The 12,119-nt window shown below is 36.9% G+C and overlaps 1 protein-coding gene across 1 annotated transcript in view; it reads right to left on the minus strand.

Annotated features, from left to right (window-relative positions):
• CACNA2D3 (calcium voltage-gated channel auxiliary subunit alpha2delta 3) overlaps window positions 1-12,119 on the minus strand; it is an 804,577-nt gene that overhangs the window by 614,903 nt on the left and 177,555 nt on the right. The window contains exon 4 of the mRNA XM_074199069.1: window positions 8,171-8,333. Within this exon, the coding sequence (XP_074055170.1) occupies window positions 8,171-8,333 (163 nt within the window). The remainder of the gene's footprint in view (window positions 1-8,170; window positions 8,334-12,119) is intronic.

Raw genomic sequence — 12,119 nt, forward strand, 5'->3', positions numbered from 1 at the left:
CCCAATCAGCAAGTATTGTTTTAAATGCTGGGGACATAAAAAATGGCAAAAACATGGTGACTGCCTTCCAAAAGCTTACATTCTAATGAGGGAGACAAATGTAAATAACTTAGTAATAAAGCAATGTTACTGTGTACAAGGCCCTCCTCTAAGCACTGGAGATATAAATCCAAGACTTAAGGTTCATAAATGCTATACATATGGGGTGGGGCCATTTGGATGCCTTTTGACACAGTGAGGGATGACTTTCCACTATGAGCTATGATAGTGTCTGGACCCAAGTTTGTCTAAAGCCTTGGCCTTGACACAGAAGGAATGTTGCTCCTTCCAAGATGAACTGTATCCTGAGTCTATAATGACAAGTGAAAGTGCTCAGTAACTATGAGATCATCAGGATCAAAGCATATAGCAAACCCAAGAGTATAGAGTTCATCATCTAGAAAAGTTGGAGGCTTGGGAGCCTCTTCTTCGAATCTGAGATTCTCCGAGCTGGAGAGGACTTCAGTCTCAGCTAATAAAAAGTCTTCCAAACAGTCTGAAGCTCAAACCTAACTAGATCTTCTGCATGCTAGCCCAATAGTCTTTCAATCATACTACACTCTCCACCTCCTGCCACTATCACCTACAATTCCAGGACATAGGATAGCATTTGCAATTTGATTCTGCAAAATTTTCTAACTATCCATCTATACTAAGGAGCCTTCTGGGAAAACCTCAGAGAAATGGATGATTGGTCCTTAAAATAATATAGCTATGGTCTGTGATTTTGTGAGTCAGGTACTAACTTAGGTCACAACTCATCATGAACTTAGGGGACATGGTCATAGAAAGTTGCCTTCCAATGAAAGGGGTTAAGTAAATTGCCCAAGGTGAGACAATTTATTACAGATCTAGGTCCAGGTACCATGTCATACTGCCTCTTACTTACTTTATATTTAAACAGAGTTCTTCCTAGAGTAAAAATCATAAAGCCATTTGCCTCAGTCACTGGGTTTTGCCACTCTTTGATTATAATTCATATGCCTAAGATACCACAGTGTCTGCTGGGCTTGTAAAAAGAAATAAAAACTTCTAGTGGTTATAGAGAAAGGAAACTGGATTTGAAATGAATATTCCAGCGTTCAAATCATATTTCAAACATTCCAATTTTCCAATCAAGTCATTTAAAATTTAAGAATCTCAAATTTTTAAATGGTAATAATGGAGATAATCATAGTCCTGATCAATAATGACAATAATGTGATAATCTGATAAAATAAGCTATGTAAAGTGCTTTGCAAACTTCAAACTACTCTATTATCATCCCTTATAATCATCAAAGTAACATGAGCAAGATGAGGTGGGGGGTTGCCTAACAATTGCTCATCCTCTGTTTCTGTCATAATTAGCATCTTCCTTTCTAGTTTTTTCTTGCTTTTTTGCTCTTTTCAACTGTAACATTTTGACATTTTGACATCCCTGATATTCTCCCTCATCTTGACTCTCAGTTTCTTTCTCTAAGACAACCCCATGCTCAGTTTAACTTGATTTTGCCTGGGGATAGACTTTCAAGTAGTAAAGCCAGGTTGGGTAAGGATGGCTTTTGACTGGAGCCAACAAGGGAAAGAGACTCTACCTTTTTAACATATTTGAACCTTGTCTTCTGGATTCATGTGACTTGCTTCCTTTATGCCTATCTGCCTTTCAGTTACAATTAAAGAATATTACAGCCTCCTCTCAAGGATGGTTAAAAGTCTCATCGTTGATAAAGGATCCCTTGGGATCCCAAAAGACAAAATGGCAAGCCCCACAGAATCTTCCAGAAAGCGAAAAGTCACAAAAAGTATCCTGAGAGATAAAGGTAGAGATCTAGCACCTAGACAAGTGGAAGGGATGATCATCTCTAGGCAGTAAGGCAATTAATCTTACTTGCCTTTCTTGTATATATTGTTCTTTCTACAGACTGTCCGCCATTTGGAGAATACTGTTTGTTTCTGATTCTCTTAAAGGTTCAGATCAGACACCACCAGGACCCTAGATAAGGCTTTTCCTGACTATTCTAGGTGTTGGTACTCATTTCCATCAAAATTACTTAGGATTTATTTTGCAAGTAAATTATCTTTTTTTTAAACCCATATGGCCTTGCCATAAAATGCAAACTCCTTGAGAGCAGGGACTCTTAGTTTTTGTTTGTGCATTCCCAGCACCTAGTGGAGTGTCTGTAGCAGAGTAGGAGTTCATTCAATCAAAGCATTCAATCAAATGCTTTCCACATGCCCAATGATTTGAGCCTGTCCTATTTCACTATAAATGGGAAAAGCAGAAAAAGAAGAGAAAATTTTGGCCAAACATCAGATATGTCTTCGTTGTACAGTAATGAACTGAGCACAGAAGTTACCTTGGGCAATCCAGAACACATAGTAGTCTTCAGATTTCAACATCCACTGCCACTGATTATCTAGCAAAAGACCATAGCCAGCATCCAAGCAGACATTTGTCAATCCCACTTGACGTATGTCAGTTTAAACTGCCAAAAAAAGGTAAGACTTTCCTTTGTTGGAGACAAACTAACTAGCCTGGATTTATCGGAGCCAGCGTCCAAGCTCTGTGTGAACACTTAAGGAATCAGCAGGATGGGTCTGAGATGAAGACACTTTGAAAGATGAAATATATTTTCCTGTAACTACAAAAAAAAGAAAAGATTGTTTGGGTATGGTCTGAACTAAGCAAAATGGAGACAGACATTTTCAGGAAATCCCTCTCCCTGTCTTTCTGAGTGACACTCATTTCCTGTCCAAATTATGTTTTCAGACAACTTGACTTGACTAATTGCTCAGAAGGTCCTTAGGGGTTAGAGAGTTGCTCTATACATTGGAGATAAGAAGATGCCACAGGGATATTTAACAGGAGACAATGTTATTTTGGAGACTTTTTTTAATTAAATGACTGTCTAGCTAACTTCCAGGTGAGATGAAATTGAATGTTGGTCCCATGATGATTGAATGAATGTTGGCCATGTTGATTTTGCTATGCCAAATCATTCCTTTTGATGGTGTGTAAGATCAGTGATGGAGAAGAGCATCAGAACTATGAAGCTCTTTAAGGAAAGGTACAGCCAGACTGGGAACATTCAATACACAGTGAAATTAAAACTAACTAAAATCTTTAATTGTTCATGCAACTTGTAAGCAACTGCTACTTTAAAAAAATCTTCCTTAATTATTTTCCATCTTGAAATATGCTCCAGGGAGTCTTTTTGAGAATCTGTATCCCCTGAGTTGAAAGCATCCACACCTGCCATGGCAACATGTCTCCCTCATCTAATTTACAGAATAACTCTATTGGTAGGATGACTGTCATTATTTGGCCTAATACAATCTTATGATGCGAAGTCAGGTATCCAAGACTACATTCCTCTGGCTATACCCACTCATAACAAAAGGATCTTTTTGCCCTAGGACACCTGACAGGTTGATGCTCTTCAGGTGAGCAGGGAGAGTTGACAGAAGTTCTTTATGGAATCAGGAATACCCGAGTACACATCCTTCCTCAGACGTTTGAAGACCAAGGTCCAGAGAAGAAGAGAGACTTTCCTATGGTCACAGGGGTATTTTTAAATCTGGAAGACAAACCCTTTGGACTTTGCTGATTCCCCCTTCCACATTACTTCTTCCTCTTCAACAGATGTATTTGGCAACACAAGTTCTGTGTTGACAGATGGCATTGTGCGTAACTACTTTGCTGGCATGAAATGGAAGAAAAAGTACTCTTGTCTTTCTCTGCTCAGAGGGCAAGGCTAGGAATAAGGGGAGAAACTAGGGAGCAAAATGGCAGCTCTTCCTAAAGAAGGATTCCAAAGTAGAATTGAGTGAGCCCAGAACATGGTGGGGGGGGGGTGAGGAGAATTGCCTCTTAGATTTTCAAGGAAAGGCAGGGAAATCATTTAATGGAGAAGGATTTGGTTATAGAAGGAATTCTTGTCACCATAAGAATTGAATGAGAAGCTCTTTCAGGACCTTTCCCAATGTCATATTTAGTAAGTACACAAAAAACTTAAAACTGTTTATCTAAAATGAACCACTAATCTCTAAGCTTTGGCTGCTTTATCTGTACAATGATGATAACAAAGAAGGGCCATTGAAGAGAGAAAAGCTGTGTGTGTTATCGTTATCATTGTTATTTCTTTCATAAACAGTGAATGCTGTATTCACAATAACGAATCCCTTTCAAAATCCTCCTAATCAGTCCTCATATGTGGCTGGCTTCAGTGGTGGGATTCAAGTAACTTAACAACCAGTTTGCCAAAGTCAGCATAAAAATTAGGTATCAGTCCTGCTGAACTGGAGTGAACCGAATCCCACCACTGGTTGGCTTATTCCAGTCATTAGCAATAGTTACATATAACTCATCTATGCATTTTTTCCTACATCAGCCTTATTGTGTAGTTGTAGCAACTCTATTTGTAAATAAAGAAGCTGAGGCCCAGAGATGATAAAGTAACTTTTCTATAATCACATGGGTAGAAGGTTGCCCCAAAGGCAGCGATGGGGACATAGAACCTCATGTTCAAGAGTCTTGATACTATATCAATCCAATCAAAAGCCACAAATATTTATTTATCACTAATTATACAAGACATTGTCTATACTACCAGCAGCATCACCACCAACGCACATCACAACTTTTCATTAAGATGTCAGCAAACATGATCCAGTTCCTGTCCAGTGTTCTCTGTCTCCCTAGAGATTAGCTACACAACACCTCCTCTCTCCCCCAAGCATTCAGGCTAGAGAAGTCAGAGAGGGCAATCAAGTCCTAGCAGCAGCCTTTCAGAATGTGAGCCCTCACCCTATTCATCTGCCACTCAATACTTTGCCAATGGCAAACAAGCTCTCACTACCTGTTATTTTCCTTATCCTTTTTTGACTCAGTTACCAACTGGGATCTTACCCTCACACAGGGTGATTTCAAAGTCCATGCTCACATCCTGAGTTTCCTAACCCCCTAATTCCTCAGTCTTCTTGGTCATACAACCTACTACTTCACCAGAGATCATCCATATAGAAGGATGGCCATACTCTGAATGTCACCATACCCATAATCAGTCTAGTTTCTTAATCAAAAGCTCTCTGATCACCACCTTGCTCAGAAGGCCTCAGGCCTTCCAGGCAAATTGTTATCCCTTATCCTCAGTTCTACCGGCCCAGACCTTCTTGGGCCATTACCACTGCTTGGATTTCCTTTCTACCCAATATCCAATTCCCAGTTCACCAGTTCGATTCTTCACTATCTTGTCTACTTAAATCTTTCAGCTTTGTCATATTGCTGCTAATCCTTGCTAAACGTGGGCCTTAGATTATTTTAATCAGCTCCCAACTTTTGCACTGCTAAATGTAGTTAGAAACCCATGCTATAAAGTATCACCTGGGCTTTCGTAATAGCAAGCAGTCCTCTCATTCCTCCCCAATTGATTATCTAACTCATTTCTCAAAGGATGTATTGAAAATCTTTTCTGCTCTCCTCAAGCATTTAACTTCCCTTCCCAAGTAAAGATCTAGATTCTCCCTTTGTTGAGAAAAGTGAAGCCATGTGCTATGAGATCCTGACTCTCACCTCTTCATCACAAAACATTATTGATCCCCCGTCCCCACTTCCTAGGCTCTTATAAGGTGCTAACCCTTCTCCTTGCCCAGACCAACTCTTTTATATGTGCAGTTGGCCGAATTTTTCTTTTCCTACTGATTGCAGCCCCAATCTCTCTTCCTCTAATTTTCAATCATTCCCTTATGATTATTGTTTTTTATTACTTAAAAAGTGCCTAATTTCACCCAATATGAAACCTTCACTAGACTAGATGCTATTAAGTCTTCAGACTTAATACTCCTATATCTCTTCTCCTTTTCTTAGCCAAACACCTAGAAAATTCTATTAACATTCACTCCTTCCATTTCATTTCCTCTCACATATTCCTCAATCCTCTGCAATCTGGCTTCAGAACTCACCACACAACTGAATCTACTCTCTCCCAAGATAAACCAGGTAGTCATTTTTCATTCTTCTTCCTTATTCCCTCTTGGATGCATTTGACAATAATGATCACTTTTCTGGTGAAAATTATAACAATGATACTCTCCTATCTGGGCTTACATGATACTACTCTTTCCCGGTTCTTTTACATGTCTCAGTTTCTTTTACTAGTTAATTATCCACAATCCATGCACCCACTTGAGGTATTCTCCAAGACTCTTCTCCCCTGGACCTTCTTTTCTCTCAACACCTTCTTATTTGGTCATTCCCCTTACTCCCATGACTTAAATTATCCTCTCTGTGTTGATGACTTCCAGAGTTTTGTATTTCACCGACAGTCTCCACGAAGTTTCAGACCCTTATCACCAACTGCCCTTGGACCTTGCATACTGGATATTCCAGAACATTTTAATCTCATTATGCCTAAAACTCAATGAATAATCTCCCCTTAAAAAGTTCTTCCCACGTCCAAACTTCCCAATTTTACCATGCCTCCAGTCTCCCAGGTTGATAACATGAATGTTACCCATCAGTTTCTTTGTCTCTCTGTCTCTATCTCTCACTCTCCCAGGACTTCCACTCAGTGTGAAATCTTGCTAATTCAATGTTACAGCAAACCCCTCTTGGTCTACCTCTTTCTCTCAGATGACTCCCTCATAATGTCTTAACAAAATTATGGCAATGACTATGCCCCTGCCTGAGTCTTTCCCCATTCCAGTTATCCTCCACAGAGTTACTCAGATGATTTGAATTACTTACATGACTGTATCACTTCTGTGTTCAATGAATGACATCTGCCTCCTATTCATTCTTGAGTTTGTCTTTTACTAAACTTCTTTGTTTGACTTAAAGCCCTTCCTAGCCTGGTCCCAACCTATCTTTCCAGACTCAGTAGACATGATTCTCCCATTCACTCTTGGAATCCAGCCCCACTGCCCCTCTCTCTATTCTTTGACCTCTTTATTCCATCTTCAAGTATTTGTAATGGTACCTTCCCCTCATGTAAGGGATGTATTTACCATTCCCCTCTCTCTTTAAGAATTCCTATTTCTCTTCAAGATTCCATTCTAGTGTTCTTCCTCCCAACTATCTTGCATTCAATTATCTTATATTTATTCTGTTCATGTATATATATATATATATATACATATATACATATATTATATATATATATATATATTATATATAGTTGTTCTCTCCCTACTCAGAAGTGAATTGGCACAGTCATTAAACTTATTGGATACCTACTATGTGCTAACCAATAGTGATATAAAAAAAGGCAAAAGATAGTCCTTGCTCTCAAGGAGCTGACAATCTAAATAAAGCCTTTGAGAATAGTGACTGTTTCATTCTTTTTAGTTGTATCCCTAGCTAAGTAAGATCTTAGGAAAAAATATTTTAAATGATGGGGCTGGTGATACAAAGGCAATATGAGAAGTATCTCCTACCCTCAGAGAGTTTATTTTGTTTGTCATGTTTCCTTCTCCCTCTCTGTTTCATGCTGTTGTGTGGTGAACATCGAAATTATCTCTGACATTTAGAATAATAAATCCAGGCATTGGTATTTCATTGGGGGGGGGTCAATCCCTTTGATACAGATCATGATGTTCTATAGCTTAATGAACATGATAGAGAGAGTGACATGAAGCTCAGCGAGGTCACACAGCTAACACATGATAGAGACAGTCTCTAAACAGGCCTTTCTGCCCAAGATCTGACCAACAAAAGATGTGTGATGCAACACTCCCTTCAAGACATTTCAATTAAAAACAAACACATAGATAACATCTATTTATGTTACCTTTCTATTTAAAGGTATAGAGAAAGAGAGAGAGGGAGGGAGAGAGAAAGGAAGAGTTAGATAAAAAGAAAAATGAGAGAGAAAATTGAGAGAAATGATAGAAAGATGGCCAGAGAGAGAGAGAGAGAGAGAGAGAGAGAGAGAGATGATAGGGAGAATCTAGTTTTTAAAGGCACAGGAACAGTGAAGAGCTCTTTAGCAGAAAAACAACAATGTTCCTACAGGTCTGTCCACAGCTTCTCCCTGATATGTCAGCACAGACCAGTCTTGCTCTCAGTATATGAGCGTCAGGCATAGGCGGCCTGACTGCTCCCAGTTCAAATCTGTCAGCCCAAGTATTAAGTGACTGCAAGCCCCACTTACCTTTGTTGTACATATTGGTTGGAACTTGAACATCACTCAGACTAATGTTGACAGGTAAGTTGTTAAAATGGTCATTTGGAACCAAGATGAACTCCTTCCCCAGCTCCAAATATTTCCCTTCCTCATCTTGTTCGTTAATCAGAACTGCGTTGAAATATTCATACTGAAAGAGGAAATTAAATGAAATGACTTGTTACAATGTGCAAATACATGATTTGTGTATTTGATGAGGTTTTTTTTTTTTTTTATAATTTTCCATTCATTGACATCCACGTGTGAGTCTGGCTAAAAGTAAATGTGTTTCTTTGTTTTTTCTTATTCAATTGAAAGATACAAAATGGGCCTGCCCAGTTGTGATGGTTAAAAAAAAATGACTATCTGTTTCATGGTTTTGGAGAAAAATCTGTTAAAGGGAATCTAGAAATGCAAATCTGTCACTTTGTCTCAAATGGAAAATTGCCTGAAAAAGTTATCCCTTATCATGCCCCGATTCTCTTTCTGAGTTCAGATCTCACTTTAGACACCTTTTTTGTTTCTTTTTTTAAACAAATACAAAATAAGAAAAGAAAAAAAAATCACCTTGTGCAGAAAATAGGAGAGGTTTCAATATAAAACAATGAAGTTCAATTTCAAGAAAGTCAGAATAAAAAATAGCATTCTGTATATTCAAAGTTGCCCTGCTTTTCTTTGTTCCCTTGTAGGTTTACTTTTGTTCTCTGCAGTGTGCTTCTTACCTTATCCCCCCCCCCCCGAAGGCTACAATTAAACTTAGATATCGATGTATATAAACATATATAAACCCATATACATATATACATAATTATAATCCTACCCATACATATGTATCACCTTCAATCCATTCCATGCTTATTTCCTACTGCCATCTATTTCTCTGAATGGGGTCATCCGCCACCTTCATAAGTTCAAATCTTTCTATTCTTTTCTCAATCAATCAACCAACTCATCATTTCCTAAACCACAGCTACATTCCAACCCAATCACATTCTGAGTCATGATAGACTCTTTTCAATTTTCTACATATCTTGTATTCTTCACTGCATGTATTTTATTTATAAAAGAAAACTTTAAAGTAATCTAAAGTGTCCATTTTATACTTCCAACAATGCTCTCATCTTATAATATGGTTTAAGGTCTGATACTACTGAATCTGTTTCCTTTACATCTTTCTTCCCCTGGAAAAAGCTTCTCAACTTTTGTTCTTCCAAATGAACTTAGCTATTTTTTCCTAATTGAATAAGATTTTTTTCATAATTTAACTGAGATGGCATTACATAAATGAATTGATTAGGTAAAATTATCATATTTTTAGTATATTGACTTTATCTACCCATGAACAGCAAATACTATTTCAGTTATTGACATCTGACTTTATTGGGATAAAAAATGTTTTATGTTTATATTTTTATAGTTCCTGAGTCTGTTTTGGAAGGTATACTCTCGATAAAACAATATTGAATAGTATGACTGACCTATAGTGTAGTTTCCCTATTTTTATCCTTTGATTAAATCAATTTTAGTTTTAATCTGAGATGATTTTTGACATAATAAATTCTACTCCTGACTTTGTTTTATATTTGTGCTATCTCTCTTTTCTTATAGCAATTCTTGAAATCAGCAAACTGTTGAATTCAAATTGTTAATTGAGTAGCAGTTTCTATCCTATAGGTAACTCCATCCCATCCCCATTTTAAACTAATTATTTGTTATAAATTTGTTATAAATTTTGTTATAAATTTTCCCATTTTCCTTCACTGTTCTTCCATTCCTATTTCTATGCTTCCTCTTTCCTCCACTTTATTTCCTACCTGTCACCTTTCCCTTCTATTCCTTGACCTATGCTCCACCTTTAAAATTCCCTCCCTTATCCTCTTTCCCTATACTTCCTGCATGTTGAAAATTTTATCCACACACATGGTTCCCTCTTTAACCCATTACCAATGAGAATAAGATTTCATTACTACTCTTCCTCCTCCCTGCAAGCTTCTTCTGCATCTTTTCCTTTTTTGACTCATTTGTATAAGATAATTGCTCCTTTTTTCTCTCTTTAAATTCTTTTATTTTTTTAGAATATATCACATCTTAGTTCAGTCCAAGTCTTTCTTTCAGACTACCCATATAAAAATGACTGTCATAAAAACTGATATTTTCATATATTAAAAGTAAACAATTTGACCTTATTATAATTAGTCCTTAATGTTTATATCATATTTCTCTTGAATGTTATATGTTGAAATTTTCCTTGGATTTGGTTGTTTTTGTCATAAAAATCTGAAAGTCTTTGAGTTTGTTAAGTAACCATTTTTTTTCCATTTAGGATAATACTTATCTTTGCTGGTAAGTCATTCTTGGTTGTAACCCCAGCGCTTTTGCTCTAAAATATATGGTCCTTCAATGTTGTAGCTTCTAGGTCTTCAGTAATTCTTATTGTAACTCCATAATATATAAGTTGTTCATTTGGTTTTTTTTTCCTTTTTACTTCGAATATTTTCTCTCTAACCTTGGAGTTCTGAAACTTTTATACGATATTCCTGCAGGTTTTCCTCTCTTTCTTTTTCCTTTTTTTTTTCTCCTTTTCCTTCTTGTTCTCGAAATTCAGGGTAGTTTTCATTGATATTTTCTTTTAATATTGTTTCAAAAATTCTTTTTAAACAAAATTTTCAGACAGTCTGATTATTCTTATTGTTATTTTTGATATCTTAGAATTTCATTAGCTTCCCTTTGCTAAATTCTACTTTTCAATGAACTAATTAAGATTTTGATTCTCTATTTCAAGTAAACTTTCTTTTCATAATTTTCTTGGATTATTTTTTTTCCCTTAATCTTAATTGATTTTCAAAATCCTTCTTAAGTTGGTCCAGGAAACCTTTTTGTTCTTAGAACCATTTGACATTTCTCATCAAAAATGTAGAAAGATTTGCAAAAACTGATGCCAATTGAAATGAGCAGTTATCAGAAGGCAATTGTACACATTAACAACATTATGTGATGACCAACTATAACAGACTTAGCTTTTCTATTATTATGCCTCCTTATTAGCTCATTGCAGTTTGGTTTCTGTCACTTGCCACCTGCCTACAATTTATTTTGTCAAAGCTATCAGTGATGTCAATACTGTTAAGCCCCAGTACACTCTTCTCAATTCTCCTTCTTCTTGACTTCTCTGCACTGTGGAAACTGTCCTCCCTGGAATTTCATGACATTTCTTTATCTTGCTCTCCTTTTGACCTGTCTGATCTCTTATTTTCACGTTCCTCTGTAGGATCATCATTGGCCATTCAAATTCTCAAGTCTCTATGTGGCTATTCCCCACAGCACATGTCTGGAGAACTCCTTCTCTTCTTCAACTTGATTTCTGAAAGATCACATTGTCTCCCAAGGATATTTCTGCCATTTCAAGACAGATAATGCCAAAATATAGATACCTCTTCTTTCACAGACTAAACTCCAAACCTCTAACTGCCACCCCCAAAACTTCCAGTTGATTATCACACAACTATCTCAAATTCAATATTTCCAACACAGAGGTTATTATATCCCCCCCAACCTCCTCCCTATTCTTAACTTTCCCTTTTTTCTTTCAAAGTCACTGCCATTCTGTGGGTCCTAAACATGTATAATCTAGAATACATCCACAACTCTTCATTCACGCATATATCCAATCAGTTGCCAAGCTTTGTGGAAGAATTAGAATCCATATATTTGGCCTACCTTTTGATATTCTAAAGACTACCATACTAGTAAAGGTCTTTAGCACTTCTTGTTAGAACCATTATATTAGTCCCTTAATTAGTCACCTACCTTACTCATGTGATGTAGTATAGAAGGCACTGAACTTTGATTCAGGCACATGGAGATTCAAATTCACTCTTAATAGTTGTGTAACACAAGGTTATTTTACTTCCCTATGGCTTAGTTTCTATTTTTTAAG

This window comes from Macrotis lagotis, chromosome 8 (genome assembly GCF_037893015.1).
Source record: "Macrotis lagotis isolate mMagLag1 chromosome 8, bilby.v1.9.chrom.fasta, whole genome shotgun sequence".
NCBI classification, from domain to species: Eukaryota; Metazoa; Chordata; class Mammalia; order Peramelemorphia; family Peramelidae; genus Macrotis; species Macrotis lagotis.